Source organism: Polyergus mexicanus, unplaced genomic scaffold, assembly GCF_030449975.1.
Source record: "Polyergus mexicanus isolate NDT 795.1 unplaced genomic scaffold, iyPolMexi1.0 SCAF_8, whole genome shotgun sequence".
Taxonomy (NCBI): domain Eukaryota; kingdom Metazoa; phylum Arthropoda; class Insecta; order Hymenoptera; family Formicidae; genus Polyergus; species Polyergus mexicanus.
This window is the reverse complement of record NW_027223328.1, coordinates 7,365,910-7,386,945: the sequence shown is the minus strand read 5'-3', so window position 1 is coordinate 7,386,945 and position 21,036 is coordinate 7,365,910. Positions and strand designations below refer to the sequence as shown.

The window sequence follows — 21,036 nt, the reverse complement described above, 5'->3', positions numbered from 1 at the left end:
GAAAGTACGATTTGCGGACAGCATTCATTTTCTGTTACCATTTGAAGAAAACTGCTGCAGAATCGCATCGAATGCTTGTCGAAGCTTACGGTGAGCGTGCTCTTGGTAAATCACAGTGCTTTGAGTGGTTTAAAAAATTCCAAAGTGGCGATTTTGACGTGAGAAACGAAGAACGTGGAAGACCACCGAAAAAGTTTGAAGACAGCGAATTGCAAACATTGTTGGATGAGGATGACGCTCAAACGCAACAACAACTCGATTTGAATCAAGCTTTGCGTGAAAAACGACCAGAATATCAAAAAAGGCGACACAAAGTGATTTTGCTTCACGATAATGCACCATCACACACGGCAAAACCGGTCAAGGAAACGATTGAGGCGTTTAGTTGGGAAATATTTTCGCATGCGGCTTACTCGCCAGACTTGGCTCCATCCGATTACTACTTATTTGCATCGATGGGACACGCGCTTTCCGAGCAGCGCTTCATTTCTTACGAAAATGTACGAAAATGGCTCGATGACTGGTTTGCCTCAAAGGAGCGACAGTTTTTTTGGCGTGGCATCCACAAATTGTCAGGGAGATGGGAAAAATGTATAGCTAGCAATGGGCAATACTTGGAATAAAATATTTTTTATCATTTTCATACGATAAACGTGTATTTTCTATACAAAAATTCCGGTTTCATATTTATATACCTGGTAGGATGTCCGTAAGGAAGGGGCGAGCCAACACGGAACGTTCGTTAACCGTGAGACTGGCTCTACTCCGTTTAACTCGAGTTTTCGAGAAAAGAAATATTGCGGGGGAATTACGCGTATTTCCGGAGAGAAATTCACCTTGACGTTTCCAGACGCGTGCAAACGCTTATCTTGTGAAGCGATATTTAGAAAAACGTCTCTATGCTTAGATACAGTTCGAGAGAAATGTATTTGTGTGAAATCGAGAAGTGTGATAGGTGTCTTCTGAGACGTGATTGCGCGGTATCAATGGCGCATATCGGTATAATTTTCTGATACGCCATTAACGTTAAGGGCCACCCGAGATTCCCTCCTCCCTCCGCGCAATCTCATCGCGAAAAGGAGATCGTATGTTGCGGCAATGTTATTCTGTCCTCTCTCTCTCTCTCCTCTTCCTCCCTCCCCCCCTTTCCAGCGGAGGGACAGCAAAAGAGGCGATTCAATTAGGCAAAGCGGCAATCTTAATTGTTAATTAACATTATATTTATGCAATTATGGTCCATTATGATTCCGCGCGGCCGATAACGGAGCGATCGCGACGAGTGCTCCCCGAGATAGTGGACTCCTCCGAAGCCTGCCCCCCCCTCCCACCTTCTACCTTCTCGTCGTCTTTTCGCCGAGGAAGGATATGCTCTTAAGCGAGACAGGGCAGGCACAACACCCGTGCTTGTAACCAGTACGAGCGACAAGCGGAGATATCGGGCCTTTGCGAAGTGCATTTCGTTGCTCGTACGCGGTAGTAGATGGAAGGAAACGCCATTCGCGTTTCGAATGAAATAAAATCGAAGATTATGGGGATATGCACTTATTGAAAAATTTATTTTCTACATATATCACCCATAGAAATACATGGCTAATGTCGAGAATAAAGTAGCGATAATGTCTCCTTCCTCCCGTGTCAGAAATAAAATATGGATGTGTATTATAAAAGTATCGTAAATATCCCTATATTCTACGAGTCGATTATAGTATAGTAGAAGTTGACGACGGCAAAGAATCAAAATCGCCAGAAGAACGGAACAATCCTTCGCATTGTAAGATGGGAGCGTCGGCGTTGAAGGAATATGTATCGGGTCTTCGACACTTCAGGGCTCCTCCTCATCGGCGAGCGGGCAACGAAAAAGGAGCAGAAGAAAGGGAGGAGGGAGGGAAGGGCGAGTAGATAGGAAGAGAAACAAGACCGCGACGGAGCCGACAGAGAGAGAGAGAGGAAAAGACAGAGCGGGAGAAAAAAAGCGAAGATGGTATCGGTCCAGTAACGAACACACAACGCAGAACACCCGGGTGCTCCCTCGCGAGATGGTGCGAGAAGACGCGACTCGCCACGACGTCTTTCTCGCTCTCTCCTCCTTCGATGTTACACACAATGTGTTCTCTATATCCGACGGGTTTTGTTGCTCGACCGACCAATAACGACTTAGTTAGCACGATGCAGCGCCAACTTTTAAACGAATACTACCGCGAATATCCTTCGCATTCCTATAGAAAATTGTAAAAGTTATGCGAGAAATAATTCATTTTTTTCTTTATAAAAAAAAAAACACAAAATAAAAGTCCGTTTAACAATCGTAAAATTATATATATATATTCGTTAAATATTTCCAAATTATCTATTTTCGAATTATTCCATTGTCTACTTTTTAACATATTTTATAACAATCGCAAATGAAAATTTATAATTTTCTCAGGAGAGATATATAAATAATACTTTCGCTATCCTTTTGAGTACTTGAATCTTCAAAAACAATACGTCGTCTGTATGACATAGCTATTCGCGAATGAAATCCCTCGTGATGTCTAGTCCAGGCCACGTCTCCCGTCACTCACTCACTCACTCTCTCTCTCTCTCTCTCTCTTACAATTTCTCGCCGGCTCTCTTACTGCGCTCGCGATCTTTCGGCTCGGGAGGTTTTGCCACGATCGCTCATCACGTGTTATTAATTAGGCTTGCGAGCGGCGGTCGAGTATCTCGAGCTCGGGAGGCAGGAGATCCGAGCCGGAGGAGGAAGAAGCGGAGGCAGAAGAAAAACTGAGAAACGCACGAAGAAACAGGGAGATGGTGTTATTTATAAGCCGACAGGGACGACACAGTCGGAAGCAACGCCCGGCGACGAAGGGTGCCCCCGCTTCAAGTCTTCCCTTTTCTTCGTCATCGTATATATGCGCACTTTTCTCTCTCTCTCTCTCTCTCCCTTTACCTTCCCCTTCGCTCCGGTCGCTTCCACTCGAGCGCCACTGCACCGTGACGCGCGATGCATGCTGCGCCAACGAATGCGTGATGTATGTGCGAGATACGCGGGATGCGCACGTACGAGCGTAAATGAGCGCGGAGATTCGCGCCTCGCGGATACTGGGGCTTCGAAGATCTCGCGCGGCTACTCGGCGAATATATTTTGCGAATACCCAAGACCAGCCGTTCACAAGTCCTAAATAAGTACGACGAATCGAAGAATTTTATCTCGATAAAAAAATTAATCTAGAAAGACTTTTTAAAATCGCCTTCCCAAAGTAATATAATAATGTCCGAATTATATAATAATAATAAATATTTCAACACTTGTAGGTAAGAATGAAAAAAAGTCTTGTATACTTGTTCTTGCCGAAGTTCTCGATTAATTTACGCAACTCTTTAAATCAACGAAATTAATTGGATGCTGTCAATGATGTAAATGCAGGCGCGCATCGCTGTTGCACTTTTGCCGCTCGAATCCATTACACGCGCATCCATATATCAAACAATTCGTTCTTCTCTTTTATAATTCGAAACTTACGCACGCATAACCGTAATATAGATGTAAATTTTGCGATTAAAATGAGTATCAAGGTTGAAGAAATAATAAATAATAAATTCGCGTATAGCGAGCAGGTCAATGCGTTTCTGTTCGTTATAAAGCAAGGCGATTAGCATCTTATAATTGATTGCGACGATTTTTGAAGGAATTAAATTCGATCTCGGCCGCCGATCATAAATCTTGGCGCCGGTAATATACCGGTAGTTTTCAACACTTTCAACAAGATTGTACGGTGAAATTGTGATTCGGCCTTGACGAGATCGTTTATATCTCGCAGCCAGGTCGGCACCCGTATAAGGTAGATCTTACACCGGACAGATGGGCTCCGTGTACAGTTCATATTAATTAGTCCGCGTACGCGCGCGGCGATGGAAAAAGGAACGGGACGACGTTCGACGAGCGAAAGTGAGATCACGAGAAAGGTGAAGAGATCATCGGATAAAAAGAGAGAGAGAGAGAGAGAGAGACAAGAAAGAAAGAGAAGAGAAGCAAGAGCGAATGGTCGACTGTGCGCGACGATCGGATACTTGTTCGGATACGCGGGAAAGAATTCATAAAGCCGCGATGCATATGCATAAACGCGGCCACGTCGACAAGAGGGTATCGTTATCGATTCGAAATATCTAATTAATTAACAAACCCGTCCCACACCTCCCACACGAATTCGCGCGAATGCTGTTGCCCTGCATCCTTCGTCCACGAAGAAACGTCGCCGGCGGAACTGCAGGGTGTATAAAAGACTGACAATTCGCGACAACGATGATCGAAAACGATGGAGAAGGTAGAAAAACCGAAGGAAGGAGAACGAGCAATCTCGTGCAGCCTTAACGACCGTAAAACTGTCAATAAAAATCGTATTCCCGTGAGATTGTCGTGTTCGAGGATAATACGCCGCGCGAGTCTCAAGTCGAGTGCATAAACGGCACGCTGTGAAACATCCCGATATTTGCCGCTGATATAATTGTCCGAATCAATTTTAATCGGATCCGGGCATCCGATGCGAAATAAAATGAGGGCGGTAACCGCTGTCGAGATATACTACAATATATATATATATAAATTATCGGTTCGCAGATGATACAAAGATGGGCGAGAAATCGAACACGTGCGCTGTAATACCGAACGAAAGCAGATCGGCCGGACATAAATTGCGTCACGCGGATGCGAGAGTGCCACATTCTGGGCCTGTGTATGCGAGCGGCTCTAATGAATGGACGTTAATTGTATCAATTATTAACGAGGGACGTCGCGCGGACGCCGCGACGACTCTTATCGATGTCCAGTGATTTACGAGGCGAACGTTCTCTTCCCCAGATTACCCAAGCGATTCTCTCTTTCTCGCGCTTCTCCATCAACTTCTCTCTCTCTCCCCCCCCCCCCTCTCTCTCTGACTCATCAAATGAGAATTTCGCGCCGATTATAATTGCTGTGTCAGATTATCAGTCGCTCGCGACGTTCCATTGCTTCATTATCGCTTTGTGCTCGACGTTAAACTTGTGGAGAAAAAAAAAAAATTTTTTTTTTTTTTTTTCCCCGTTGACGAGCATTATCGCCGACGATGTCGCCCGATGTCGACCCGCGGCAATTAATTTTCAATCTGACCGACGTGACACGATTGTATTCGACGTCCGTGGCAATCCGTGTGACTTATGCATCCAGACAGATTTATCCAGATAACGTCTATCGCGCGCGCAACTTTTTTCTCGAACTGATATCAATTTTATTTATAACGAAATGAAAGAGAGAGAGAGAGAGAGAGAGAGAGCAAGAGTAGACAGCACCAGACAATTTGATAATCTGCAATTTAAATTCAAGAAGAAAGTAGACATAGCATGCGTGCCGTGACGTTCAAGAATTACGAAAATCCATATTTCGATTCACGCGGGGACACCTTCTTCTCTCATTCGATGTGTACACGAGGAGGAAGGTGAACAACCGGGGCGATACGCGGTAGTCGAGAGTGCTGTGCAAGCAAGGGACGGTTTATCTACGACCTGGCTGCTCGCTTAGAACGCGCGCGAAGACACTCGAAGCGATAATATTTAAACATTGTTAAATCACATGTGATACTTGTCAACGGCAAACACGCCGCTCCTACTTATATTCCGGTAGTTAGCCGTGCATTTGTTCTCTCCGATTATCGGTATTGCCAACATTATATCGAATAAATACCCGTAACGAAACAAATCTTAATTATGCAAGAGTTTCTGGGTTCGTAAGTTACCATAGAAATCTTTCAAGTGAAGGGAAAAAAAAAATGTAATTTATAAATTAATATTCTTGCGGTCTCTCTTCCGAATTCACAGAAGATATCTTAACGTTCTTTGCTTGTAGTATAAAGATCAAGAGAGCAAGATCTCCTACAGAAAATTATCTGCCAGAATTTAATCCTATTTCATATTATGAGCCTGATTACACATATACCTATAATGATCTTACAGATTAAATAAAATAATTAAGCGAAATCACGAGTATCACTTTTGTGCGGGATCGAATTTCTTCACTTACAACGAACAAATCGAACAGAGGAAACGAGAAAGTTGTGTCTTTAAAGTTTAAAGTATCAATAGCGATAACGCTGACAACCAATCAGGACGATCTCAGAGAACGTTTATATATTGGACGATTGCATAAGTTCGTGCCCGATTTTCATAGATGGCATTAAGTTACTGCATGGCGGAGTTCTATTGTTTTCGTGTGGTAATTGTTGCTTACACCGAATAGATGACGTTGCTTTATGTCAATTTAGCGTCAGACATTGTTCAGATAAGTCCATTTGTGCTTAAGAGAAATCATTAAAAATGGAGAACGAAAGGTGCATTTGCGGCATGTAATGCTATATGAATTTCGGAAAGGCGTGAGTGTTGGGATTGCACAAAAAAATATTCAAAGCGTTTATTTGGACCGCGCTCCTGCTCTCCGAACAGTCAAAAAGTGGTTTGGCAGATTTCGAAATGGTGATTTCAACATGGAGGATCAACCTCGCTCTGGACGGTCTTCTGGCATCGATGATGACATTGTGCATGCCTTAGTGGAAAGAAACCCAAGAATTACAACCGAGGATATTGCTGAGAAGCTCAACATCGATAATTCAACCTTTTCGTCATTTAAAAAAGCTTGGATATATTTCCAAGCTTGAAAGTAGGTGCCGCTCTCCTGACCGAAAGGAATAAGCTGCAGGAAAACTGCCGGAGCCGCAATGGGAAATTCTGCAGCACCCGCCATATTCTCCAGATATTGCGCCTTCAGATTTTTATCTGTTCCGATCTTTGCAGAATAGTTTAAATGGCAAGAATCTCAATTCCGAGGAAGCTGTCGAAAACCACCTTACACACTTTTTTCAAGAAAAACCAAGTTCTTTCTTCAAAAATGGAATCGACAAGCTTATAGATCGTTGGAAAAGCATTGTAGAAAAGAATGGAGACTATATAATTGATTAATAAAAGTGTTATCTCTAAAATATAATCTATTGAAGTTTATATTTAAATCGGGCACGAACTTATGCAATCACCCAATATGTAGAGCGTAAGAACTCGGGGCGTCCCGCACGTGCACGTAACGCGGTATCGAGATGATAGTGCGTCCTGGCACGGGCCATCAAAACGGCGGACTACCGTCTTAATAGCCGAAGATTTATAGTCCCGGCGACTCGGCGCAAAGTCACGGGGTTCCGAAGAGAGGAAGAGAGAAAGACAGAGAGAGAGGGAGAGAGAAGCCTAGCCGTAATATAACCCAACCGAAAGTCCCGTATAGAAAGAAGGCCCACGATATATATATATATATATATATACGTATATATGTATAAGGGCGCGTATGGCAAAGAAGAAACCACAAAACCAGCCGAGGATCCACTAAGGGCGCCCGGATAAACGGAGGAAACGAAGAAAAACGAAGAAAGGACGCGTCGCGTGATTGGAGCGAAAAATATCTCGCGGCAAATGTATAATATTCAGAATTCCGAGAAAAAAGATCTGCCTTCCCGCGTTGAATTTTTTCTTTGGGCGTAATAAAAGATACTGATGCACTAATTACGATAATTATTTAAGAACTGATTTTATCTAAAAACTGACATAATTACGTGCTTGTCATACGTTCAACTTGACAACATCATGAAAGTTACAAGCGAGCAAGATTTGAAAAAATCGATGCATCACACCGATTTGCAAGATTTCTTACATGCAAAGAGGCGCTCGTTTAACTGCACCTGCATTTTTGCGAATATTTTCGGCAACATTAATGCTCGAAAGAAGGCGCGCGGTGTTAGTTTGGTCTGTTTCGTCGTCGTTTCGTCCAGAGACGACAACAAACCCGTGAGTAAAAACGTGCGCCATCGAAGGTGCGCGCGCACACCGTGGGACATCCTCGCGGTCGCTGAAAGCATATCTCGACTCGCTCCGAAATGATTTTATCGCTCGCGATCGGGCTCGAGCTTCGTTACATTCTCTCATTTTCTTGCCGAATAATCACCGTACGAAACATATATACACGTTGTAATCCGTGCCATTCTCGCCGTAATACACTCGAGAAATTCATTCGGCGATATTCGACGAACACACAATGCGTGCCGTTTTTGCTCGGTGTTACGCACCGTCGACGTCACCGCCGCTAATTACCGCCCGCCATGAGAATTATAAAAACAATTTCTCTACCATGGAATACCTCCCGTATAAATAAAACATTTCCGGTCTTTACGATCGGTAAAGCTTTAACGAGCGCACAAATTCCTCCTGCGAGCGAAAGAACGCGCGCGCGAATAACGAAGACCCGTTTAAAGTTGTTTCGTCGTCTTATATTCGGGCACGTGCACGAATCCCCGGGTATGTTTGTCCGCTCTTATCGGATATCCAATGCACAGTTACAAAAACACACCGGAGTTTAATCAGTTCGAATATATTGATACGCGATGACCCGATGACGATAAGAGCCACGCGTTCGCGACGCTTCGTGCCTTTTATGAGAAACTTCACTCGCGGATTCCGCGTCGCGACTCGTCTCGTCATTCCGCACGCTCGCTCGCGCGCGTCTAATTAATTCGTAGCCACGCTTCGACGTATCCAATCTATTAGACGACACGCGATCCCATCTCGCGTTCCCGACGATGACGTACGGCGCCATGGCTTGCTTAAATATTTAATATATCCGGACGACCGATAATCGACGCCCGTCTCGTCGTTCGAACCATCAAGCACGTGCTTTATTTCATATCTTCGAATTTTAATCCCCGCGATTATAAGATGAATAATACCCGTCGTCGATATGTCGATATCTAATTAAAAAATTTAAAAATACGCTATATATTTTTGGAGAATAATAAATATTTCAAAATTATTTTGCAAATGTGTGACAGCGCATAATAAATAAAATCATATTCTACTAAAATTCGTAACTTCGTTTTATAACTTGGACTTACAAATATTTTTCTAATATAAGTTATTTAAATATATTTAGACATATGCGGTAAAAAAAAAAAATACATATCGTACGGATAAAATTAATAATTTGCAAAGAGAAAGAAGATAAAATCTACCTTGACATATTATGTTTCGCTCTGCTTTGAGAATAATTGTGTCAAGAAGGATTGCAATGAAATCGCGAGGCCGCGTTGGTCGCATCATTCGTCGAGAGGCCCACGCATAAGGGACCACCGGAGTGGCCGCGTGTTCGAAGCGGTCCCTCCGTTACATTATATTTTACACATTCGCAACGGTTCTCTGTTTCCTCCCTCGGCTCAATCCGAGCAGTGGTTTCCCTTTCGAGTTCGAGGAGTCTCCGCGGGGCACTCGGACCCTCGCCCTCTTCACCCGGGTCCTTTATTCCTTAATTCACGAACCACCACGGCAAGAAGAAACGTCATGGATATAATATCGCCACCAGCATGAGACGGTCCTGGACGGCGTGGGCGGAAAAAGTCCGGCGAGTACGCGCGAGTACGTTCCTGAACCTCGGCACGGGGACCGGATAAATATCTCTTTTTGTCCGTCAGTCGGGAGGCACGCCTGTTTCTCGACTTCTCGGTCTACACGAAGATAAGAGCGACATACTTTTACCGGGGAGAAGTAGAAAAAAAAAACCGAATGCCTTCCGACGGTGTGTTTATCAGCGCCATGCTGGTGCATCGGCCTGGGTAGAAGGGAGCGAGAAGACGTTTCAGGGAAATATCGTGGTATCCGGCGAGGGGAGGAACGGAATAGGCGATACTCGCGCAAGTATTCCGAGATGCAAAATGTGCGTATATAATACACGCGGTCGTAAAATCTTAATCACGCGATTACGATCGCCTCTTTCAGCGCCGCACCGAGAGTCGTTATAGCTTCGCGCCGAAAGGTCTCGCTTGCGATCCGAGCCGGATGTTGAATAACGAACATCGTCATCGGGATAATTCAATCAACGCGTACTCGTCGACCCTCTCACGTTAGACGTGTCGTATAGAAATTGCGAGAAAGTCGCGCCGATGACGGCTCCGGTGATTCTTTAGTCGACAATCGCGACGTTGACGAGACGGAGAATCGCGATAAAATTGCAATATTATCGCAAATTGGTAACACGCGCACGGTACTCGCGCTACTCGCGTGCTGAAGGAGCGATGACACGCGACTCCATCTCCTATTTCATACCATTCAAGATATTACGTACAATTTTACCTAATCCTTTGATCGATATGCGAAAACGTACGATGTAATTACAATCTCACGTAAAATCTATACAACGACACAAGAAGATAAAGTTCGATAAAGAATTATTTGTATACTATTTCTGTCGAGATCCGGAGTTTATTGATTAATGAGTCGCTCGATTTTTTTATCACGGGCTTTTGTTCCAGGTTTTGAAATATACGATGGAATTCATGTAAAATGTATGTGTAGCGATTTAAAAATTTCTCTAAACATGACCAAAAATAAAAAAAAAGAGAGAGAGAGAGAATTTGATGCAAATAAATGTGAAATAAATTTGACGCAATATGTAAAAATGTCGCGTATTTTATCGTACCCGCCGAACGCATGCGGCGCTTCAACGAATGATTTACATTGCGGGCAATTTTAGAAAAAAAAAAAAAAAAAAAAAAAATTTGATATCTACAACGCAGTATATCGACGTAGTTGAACTCGAAATTAATCTCGCGATAAGAAAACATTTCGCTTCGATATCGGAATCGTATCTGTTATCCAGAGCAGATTCGACACCGCCGCGGACCTTCCGAGAGATTGCGAAACGAAATCTTTGCTAACAGCGACGCCCGGGTTCCCGCGTTGCGCAAGAGTTGCGCGTTTGTGACGAGAATCTTAGGGCACGCGCAATTAATGTATTTCATATACATCTCACAACATTATACATATCATAATTAATACTTAAAAAATTAATAAACGAGCTTTCTTTAATATCGCTCCTCGCCGCGCATTCCGGCGTGCAACATGCCGCGCGCCGCAAGTAAATCACGAAAAGCAAGTCCAACACGTCCGGCCGGAGAGTAGAATGCCCCCTCGTAATAATAATTATTCTCCAAACGCAAGACTCGGCAATTAGCATCTCATTGGCTCATTTCTCGCTTATGCTAATGAGAATATTATTTAAGCGCGTATACGAGAGAAGGGTTGACCATCCTCTCCACCTCCTCCACTTCCTCTCATCCGTTTCTCACTCTTCCGCGTCCCTCTCCGTCGCAAAGTCGGCTTCCTCTCGCGAGTTTAGCGGCCCGTCGCCTCGCGTTGCTCGCTTTGCCGTCTTCCGCTGCGCGAAAGACGACGTCTCGCTTTTTTCCCCCTTCTCGTTCCGTTCACGATGCGCGCACCAAGAAGCCGAGACGCCGTTCTGTCCGCCCACGTGGTGCCTCCTCGTGCGATTTGCCCGTTTAACTCCATCGGAAAACTCTTCGCGATTTACCGGAATGCGCGCAGAACCGTCTTAGAAGCGTATCCGCCGCGTCTGAAACTGCTCTAAAAAACTGTCGTGAAAATCAGACGAGTGTCCATCTTTAAAAATATTTTTTCGAGAAACACGTTCTCTCTTTATTACATTTTGATTTGTACATCTTTATACCGGACAAGATTGATACTTAGAAATAACGTAATTATTTTTCGGCATTCCATTTAAAATTGTGAATTCCATCGTCATTTCTTTTCTGCCATTTGATTAATCATTACTTGGAATCGTCTTTATAAATCTTTATTTTGTCGATTAGTGACAATTGATCGATGTATCGATTCTATTCTGCTCCGGACTTTCTCTGTCTGTATTAATTTTGCATGCGAAAGCAGTGATCGGAAATGGCGGATTTGATGCATTTCGAGCCTCTTCATACTCGCACAATCGTACGTAACACCAAAGAAGAAAACAGACGGATGCGATCTCTTCAACTTGGAAAGCAATCTGACTCGGTAACTTTTCCGTTCTGCAAGAAATTATCGGCAAAAAACTTAGCTCGATTAGGGTCCGCTGGGATTGCAGGAGAGAAACAGCCTATTCTTCCATTCGAAGAGATAGGGAAGAAAGACGGTCGAAGGATTAGCAAGAGAAAAGAAGTAACTCGAGACTGCCGAGGAGGAAGAGAAGAGAGAAGTCGGAAGGACGGGAGGCGGCGGAACAAGAGAGTAAGGGCGAACGAGGCGGACGAAGCAAAAAGCGCCAACGTTACGCGCCTCTTCTTTACGATAGAAGCTCATTGCTCGTAGATTGCGATTTGCCACGGACGTAATGAAGCCGCGCCACCTTCCGCCGGTCTTCCCACCAACAACTACCGGTAAACGACTACGCAACGGTGACCGCACCGGTGAGTGCAACGACGAGGAGCACCGGCCCCGAGGAGCTGATTCCTTCTAGCCGACCTGCCATAGCGCTAATGCCAGTATAAGCGATACGAAAATTTTTATCCGACCAGTCCATTTAACTTCCTCGATTTACTACTCGTAACACCTGCTAGACGCGGTTTTTTTACGGATGCGCGTTGGGAATAGCCGTGAGCTAGGCACAGAGACGTCAATGGTACTTTAAATGGCGCAAAAATCAAGACGTAAATGATTTACGCACAGACGAGATTTATCGCATTTTCACGTGATTTATTCTTCGGTCGAAAAAGCTAGTAATAAAAATAAAAAATTTTTATCAATTCCAGAAGGCAATATATAATATTAACGCGATCTCCGTCTTGAATATTAGATGTTATCATACGTGTTTTTAATTTACACACCATTATTACATAAATAATATTGTTTTTATATCCCAAATTTTCCTCCACATCCCTCTTTCCTTATACTCTTATTTTTAAATAAGATCGGTCGACAGTTGTGACAATGGTGGTGAGAGACACAAGTTACCACCTTGCGCGAATATTTACGGTCGTGACAAGCCAGGTAACGGACGTGACGTTTCGAAAAATTGTGGGCAACAGCGCGAGAACAGGATCGACGAAATGCATTCCTCGCCGCTACTCTCGCTATCTCTCTCTTCTCTAAAAAAAGAGAGAGAGAGAGAGAGCAACAGTAATTTGGCAGTTTAACTCAATACGCTTAATTTTGAAAACTAGCATTCGTATATTTTTAAATAAAAGTCGTTCCATAGAAAACGTCTTTACGAAAATAACTTTATGCGTAACAATAAAAATATATACATATATTTATCGAATATACTCCTGTGAAACAAAAAATGGACTAACAAGTCCGAAAAGTTGACATACCATATATTGCAGCAAGAAACAAATTTAAATCTGCTGTCCACGCGTACTGATTGAAATAAAATAATAAATATTTAAATAAAATATTGAAGCAGATAATTTTTGTGTCAAAAATGTTAGAATCATAAAATTTTTCTTTCTTTATATATTTAGTAAATCTATAACATTATTTATAAATATTTGTAAACAAGTATAATATTTAATGAAATTCTTCAAGCACATGAAAATATTTGATTATCATCAACATATTATTATTTTTGTTCGTGTTAGTTATGCTGACGTCAATGCAGAGAAATAATTTTTGGAAAATAATCTTAAATAATATTTAAATATTCAAATTTTTCTGCGCGCGCACGATGACTAACAGTCTCCAGAAAAAAAAATAATCACTAAAAATAGCTTATGAAACGATATATGTATATTTCAATGATTTCATGCAGTTCTCGTGAAAAACCTTGCGGAGCACAATTTAGTCGAAGGAGAACTACATCAGAAATGGCAACAACTTCTCGAGGAATTCATAATGGCGGTTCGATCCTAAATTGCCTTAACCATCGCGGTTAGGCCGCGTGTACGTATTCTCAGTTCTCACCAACGAAAAATACGCACTCGGAGTTATTTAAAAAGCCCACTCTATCCCCGTTATCTCGATCGGAGTGCGCGTTCGGAGGGTCGCCTAAAATATTTCTTCCTCTGCATCTTTTCGACGAAAGATCTTCCTGCTGAAACTTCGAGCGAAACGGCTATCCGCTCAGAGAACAATACCATATAATATGTTGTTACTCGGATCTTTAATTAGCGGACCATAAATTGCATCTGCAAATTACGTCATCAACCTTCCGGTACACTACTATATGCTATCCAACAAATTTAATTAGCCTGTATATTCGAATATTTATTCATAGCAATAAATAATGAAATTACTCATTACGAATTTATCTGTTAATGAAAATTTGAATGAGATTTGGAGCGATTGCGCATAGTTTCAATCACGCGCTTTGGGAGATGACAGAGGAATGCGATATTTGTTGTGGTCAGTGAGACACGATGCTTTATCATCTAGATATCTCATAATGAATGTATCCGCCCTTATGAAACTCCAAATCCGTGTTTCGATGGGAATAACGACGGATGGAAGCGCGCAATAATAACGCTCTATTCCGTGAATTATTTCACTCACTGAAAGAGAGAAAAAAAAACAGAGTGTCGAACACGCTGGCGCTGACTCGTGCGTTGTTATCTTACTTCCTGGTTCGTTATTTTGTCGTTGAAGTCGGCCGACCGTATTTGGATATCTCGACGGGCGATCATCTCCGATGAAATTGGACGATTAGACGCGCGCCGGAGCCGTCGAGGAAAACGTAACGCGATCACGAGAGACTTGTCGCTATTTACACGCCGCTAAATCGGATAACGTGGTCTCGAGCTCCTTCTCTCGGTTTAATTGACCCCGCAATTAATTCTTCACATCTCGACGCAACGAACGTTTCGCGTGTAAATTTACGCGCGAATTGTAAGTAATACGCGCTATCTCCGAAGAAAATTGAACGATTATGAATGTACTAAGCGAAATTATTGACCCACGCATAAGCGATATCGAGAGACGCAACAGACACAAACACATCTCGCTCTTACATACATATTAGACAAATAAATAAAGAAATTACTCACAAGCGAATCCACCTCCGGGTCCGCAATGTAGTACGGCTTCTCTTGTCTGATCTGTAACACACAGACACGCATATAAAAAAGCGTTAATAATTGGATCCAACATAATTGCAATATTAAAACTACACGGACGATCATATCGTCGTGTATATACATATATGTATAGAGATACACATGAGTATAGCCAAACCTCCGCGCTACACCTCCTCCTTCCCATCTCTTTTCGCACTTTTTTTTTTCTAAACGATTTCCTTCGCGTGCTTCTTCTTAATTGGACCCCCACTGTTCAATTACGTACGTACAGAAACGGAAACGTGTCGAGGTACGCGATGGAATCTCGGCGGCAAATCGAAAAGGCAGACAGCAATGGAAGAGCCGGAGAGGAGGCGTTGTTGAAATTCTCAGACATTTGCAGCGCAATCAGAATGAAAACAAAACTACTTTCCAATTGAACGTTCAAACTTTTCGACGCCAAAAAAAAAAAACCGCACGACAAATCTCGTTTGTAGCGAGATTCAGTCTCGTGCACACCCACAGAAAAGATTTCCGGATCTAATGCTATTACTCTTCGATCTATCGTAAAATAGGATCGATGTAGCGACAATCGTATTTATTATTGAAAAGGGAATATTTTAATCTTAAATGAAAAATTCTTAAATCTAGAATAAAATGCTCTTGGTGCTATCCCGTTAATTTTCTCACAAAGATGACGATGGAAATTTGTAGCGATCTAACATCAAGTTATTCTAAATGCGAGAATATATAAGCTTAGATTTGTATATGTTACTCTCGTCTCAAGATAGTAAGACAATCTTATTTAATTCGAGAGAGAAGAAAAGGAATTATTGATTTAATTTTAAAATCGTTTTATTTTTATACCGCATAAGGTTGTGATACGATTAAATATGTCAAGAATATTTTTTGTCTCGTTATTAGAAATCCTTTCTGAGAGTGTGGTATCTACGATATCAGATCAAACGATTAGATTAGATTTCGGGATATCGTTAACTCTCTATGGAGCCAATTATCTTTGCCGCTGAAAAAGAATATATGCTGGCTGATATCAAAATAAATCAATTACAGAATAAATATATGTATTAGGAAATTTGTATTTTTAATTTTTGAAATTATTATACGTTATTATTTATTATATATTGGATGAATATATTAACAGTCTGAAAGATACGACAAACCTTTCAAAGGAGAAATAACTTCTCTCTTACAATATCGAATATCCAAAGAGTGAAGAAACGTGAGATACAGTCGCTCTTGTACGAATGAAAAAAAAATCGGATAATGAAATATTGTCCTCGCGCACGAATTGCCAGGCAAGGCGCGTATTCATGAGTTGTGGAATTCTGAATGGAAGAGAGTCTTCGAGCACTCCTGTATTCCTATAGAGCGTATAGATAATGAAGGCGTCTCGTTCAACAAAAATACTGTCAACTGTTCGTAGGGAAGGATAAGGGAGGGAGGACTAGTTCTTGCGCGGTCCTGTCAACGCACTTTTTCGACGGTTCCCGAGCAACGAGCTAAGCGCCACGCAGGTAGGCAAGATTACAAATTGTAAACAGCCCGTTCTGTTCTCTGTGCCCAGCTGTCTCCCTCTCCGCGTATCGCTGCTTATGATTCCTTGCACACCGTCTTTCCCGAAACGGTGCAGTCGTTCATACGCCGACACGTGCTGACGCATTCGTAAAAAGCTTGGCAGCAGTCTGCGGAATAAAACGACTCGGCACGTCCGAAGGAGAATAATGGGAAATGAGAAAATTGGCAAAGTTAGGCAGCGTTTAACTCAACAGTGATTGCACGACACATTTCTAACTTACGAAGAATTTATTTACACAGCGATACAAGAGAAACGGTTTCTTGCCATGTTGAAGCAGCGACGAGAAAATGTAAAATTCCATAAAAGGAAAAAATGTTACTATCGCATGAAACTTAACGGCGAAGGAAATGGACCCGCGCGAGCGGTTCGAGAATGTTCGATGAGAAAACAAACATTGATAGATGCGTATAGAAACGTTGCATTTGCTGGCTGTCGGACGAGCATAACTCTGCACGGCGGAGACGTTAAAAATATTATGCGATAATATTTAGAGAATGCTCTCGTTCCGGCGGGGTGTCTGTTCGCGAGACGATCTCGTATGCACGTACGAGAGTCCACACGAGAGGGAAAATACGTACGCATACGTATCGTGTGTCGAGACTTTCCCAGTGTGCGCCGATCTTGCCGAGAGATATACGGAGCAGCTGCTTTAGAGGCTGCTGCTGTTGCTGGCTTTCTTGCCTCTGCCATTGCTGCCGCCCCCTCGAACCCTTCGTTTCGTAACCCTTCCCTTCCCAATTGGAGAATTCTATGCAGCCCGAAATTATAGGACGCATCTCTGTATCTCTATATCGCGATACACATATGTGGACGAAAAATTTTCCAATTTTTCTCATTTATTTTCTAACATATTTTTTGACATCTCAGAAATCGCGCGTAACTCCAATAAATCTCAACGAATATTTAGTTATTTCATTTTTGCAAAATGAAATGTTTTACGCAAATCGGAATCAATAGAAATGCTTAAGAAAAATCAATTTTATTGAATAAATTATTTCAATCGGTATTTTATGCATTTTTTTTTTTTTTTTTTTTTTTTTTTTTTTGTAACTGTAGTAATAGTAATAAACATATCACATAATATTCCAACTATGTTGTAGTATCAATTTATGAGTTGTACAGACGTCCCGAATCAAGAAAAAATAAAAACGTTGACTTTCACAAATTTTCTCCAAATTTCAAAAATTGGATCCTGCATAGATTTTCTGTTGTAAGAAAATAATAAAAATTTTTTTCTTTAAATATAATATAACCATGAAGAATTTCCAATTTTCGTAACCTTAACAAATTACTACTATACTATAGTTAACTTTCGTCACGCTTGTCGTAAAGTCATTTTTTACCAGTCAACAATATATCTTCTCGAGGTCGAAGAATGTTTTACCGTTACTGTTACTGGTAATCTGACAATATCCTGTAAGCATTTCAAAGGATACGATGAACATAATGATTTTTTATCGCTTGCAGATGGCAATAACTTTTAAAGAAAGCGTTTTACACAATAGTCAATTCCCTGCCTTTAAACTTTCACGCAAAAAACAAAAGGTCTGTGAAAAAAAATGTAAACTTGTATATAAATCTTCTTTTACACGCTTTAATAACCATTTGAGTAAAAAATATCTCAAAATTCTTTTCAAAAATAAAAACGTTATAAATTCTATTCCGATTTTGAGTAAAATTTGGCTTTAATTACTTTCTCTGAGATCTTTTTCATTTATGTATGCAAGGTATCTATGTAATGTACATCGATACCTATCTAATTTCGAGATATGTCTAATTGACACAATAATAATTACGAATACTCGATATAATTTAATGTTTCGATATCTACGATTAGTAGAAGACAATGAATGTTTTTACACCCTACAAATGGCTACGTGTTTCTCCAATAATATGAGCCAGGCCGCGAGAAAGAGGGGAAAAAAAAAAAAAAAAAACTGATGGAGCGCGTGTTATCCCGCGTGATCACTATCGCGTGGTAGCGCACACGTCAAAACGGGCTAGAACGCGATAATTGTGAAATTGTAGCAATAAGACCGCCGGCGATAATAGTTATGCGGCTCGTAACAACCGTCGAATTAACCGTGTGTGTATACACGTTTCGTGTTGAAACAATTAAAACTGAGAATCTGAAACCCGTTCGGAGAATGGTTTCGGAATCCAGAATGAAAGAATGAATCCAGATGAAATTTCATATATTTCACAAATTATTCCAACGTCAATGCGATGTCTCAACTTCTCTACATTAATTGAGACGGAATTCTCGGAGGGGGGGGGGGGGGAAATTGTATCTAATATTATATATATAAAAATACATATAATATTAGATAGATAATTCTTTTCTCAATTACAAATATTTTAACGAATATCAGATCAAATTAAAATAAAATTTCATTAGAGACATCATTTCTGTTATCGTATTTTATATGTGAGAATTCTCCCCCCCCCTCCCTCCTCCACCCCTCCACCCCACTCCCCAAACACAACGTGTGTCTAATTTTAATTATATCTACTATAGAATAGCATGATTATTATAACCGTAGCCTAACTCGCCTATGATATAATTATGATGTCAGAATGTAAAAAACCGGTTCAAGCGCGACATATTCGCACCGAGCCTTACGCGGTTTCCTACGTGGGTATTGTTTCGTTAATTGGCCTCGAATCTCTGTTAAAACCAGAGGTACTTCGACGATGCACCGGTTCTCGTAACGGCCCGTTGAGCTGCTTGGAGAATTAATATGCTTTGATTATTTTAACTATGGAAAATATTTTATTCTTTCAACGTTTATAACTTGAAAATAGAACGCTTATACCTCTTATTTATATTTATGACTCTGCGTGCATGTGTGTAAAAGCTTCCTTCAATATAAAACTAATTTTATAAATATCATATATTTATGACTTTTTTTTTTTTTTTGTATATCAGACTTTTGACTTGTGGAGTTGAAGAGAATGAAGGTGAATGAACGTGAGAGGCGAGAGAACCAACAGTTTACATTTGAATAGGATACGTTCTCTAGCGGTCGCCATTAGGCATTTTATGAGAGTTTAATGCTTCAAGAGGTGCATCCTAATTGTACCGATAAATCTCCGATAGAATCTTTCTTCTCGGGTTCCCTTTCTTTCCGTGTATTTGTGAGCGTGACACAGAATTGCGACATCGTAACGAACACACGCTCGCCCACATCTCCCAATCCAGTTTCGATTCATTGTACAAGACGCAGTTACACCATCGGAAAAATGTTTTGCTCGCGGACAACAGCAATAATATATCGCGCTCGTATTTTACAACGTACATATTATTAAATCGTTAAGCTTGTCAGAAAGTTATAAGATTTCTACAATATATGTCTACCTAAAGATCGTCTCGTGTGAAATGTCCGTTAAATAATGCCGAAATAACGTATAGATTTTCAACCAGAGATCTGTGGCTTAATTAACCATTAATAATCTTTTCTCGCCGAAGTTTTTCACACTCCGTTATAATCTAGAGAATATCGTGACGCTCATTTGAGCGGCCGGATTTACAAAGATGGTACGCGCAGCCGCGAGGCGACGAAGCGCGAGCGAAATTTTTCGACGCGCTCGTCGACGATGATCGCGAAAAAAAAAAGCGGGATGCCTCTTTTGGCGGGTGAAAAAAAGGGCGCAACAAAGGCACGGCGCGACGTGGCGCAGCGGGGTACGACCGATGGCACGTTGCAGCCAGGCAACGTCGAAGGCAACGAGCGCGAACCGAGGGAGAGAAAGAAGGCGAGGGGTCTGTGGCGGGCGCCGGGGGAGAAGAGAAAGAGAGAGAGAGAGAGAGAGAGAGAGAGAGAGAAAGAGCGCATGCAGGAGGGGCGTTGGAGACGGAAGACTGGAGGAATATCGTGGCCCCCATAGGGCACACGATGCATGGACCACAGTGGGGGGGGGGGGATAATAGTGGACCCATTGAATAGATCAATTTACAATGGCAGAAAATGAGCAGCCTGCTCCCCCCCTCTTCCCTTCTCTCACACACACTCTCTCTCTCTTTCTCTCTCTCATCTCATATCCCTCTCGATGCCCCTCCGGCCCCCTCGCGGCTCTTCCATTACCATCGCGCCGGCTCAACTCTCTACGCTTTGCCGCTTCTCACGACTCGCCGACCGCATAGCCGAGCCCCGAACGTGGATCGCGCATGCGCTGCATCTCGCGGCGGCGGCTATGCCGCATGCGTGTACGCGCGCATGCACGCCACAGTACGGCACGCAACGAAACGCGAAATAATCCCGCGTGCAGCGTGCGGCCCTTTTGTCATACGGCCCTATCGCCGCGGCGGTACCGACACACGAGAGAGAGAAGGAGAATCGAGGGGTACGCGAGGACACGTCTCGCACGGCACGCCTCAAAAACCGCCGCAAGAGGATCGTCACCTGCTTATCTGCCGATGTGCATCGTCGTGTATTTTATATATATATATATATATATAGCGCCGCGAGTAGAGACTTACGTGCCTAGTGATATACAAAAACAATGCTTGCCTTTTAAATATCGATGCTTGCAAACTATTAATATATAGAATAGATACATGATACA

At 42.1% G+C, this 21,036-nt stretch overlaps 1 protein-coding gene across 2 annotated transcripts in view; it reads right to left on the bottom strand.

The window, feature by feature from the left end:
- Nucleotides 1–21,036, bottom strand: part of Hth (Meis homeobox homothorax) — a 384,416-nt gene that overhangs the window by 339,150 nt on the left and 24,230 nt on the right. For both annotated transcript variants that reach the window (XM_070300419.1, XM_070300420.1), the window contains exon 4: nt 14,865–14,915. In XM_070300419.1, coding sequence (XP_070156520.1) covers nt 14,865–14,915 — 51 coding nt within the window. The remainder of the gene's footprint in view (nt 1–14,864; nt 14,916–21,036) is intronic.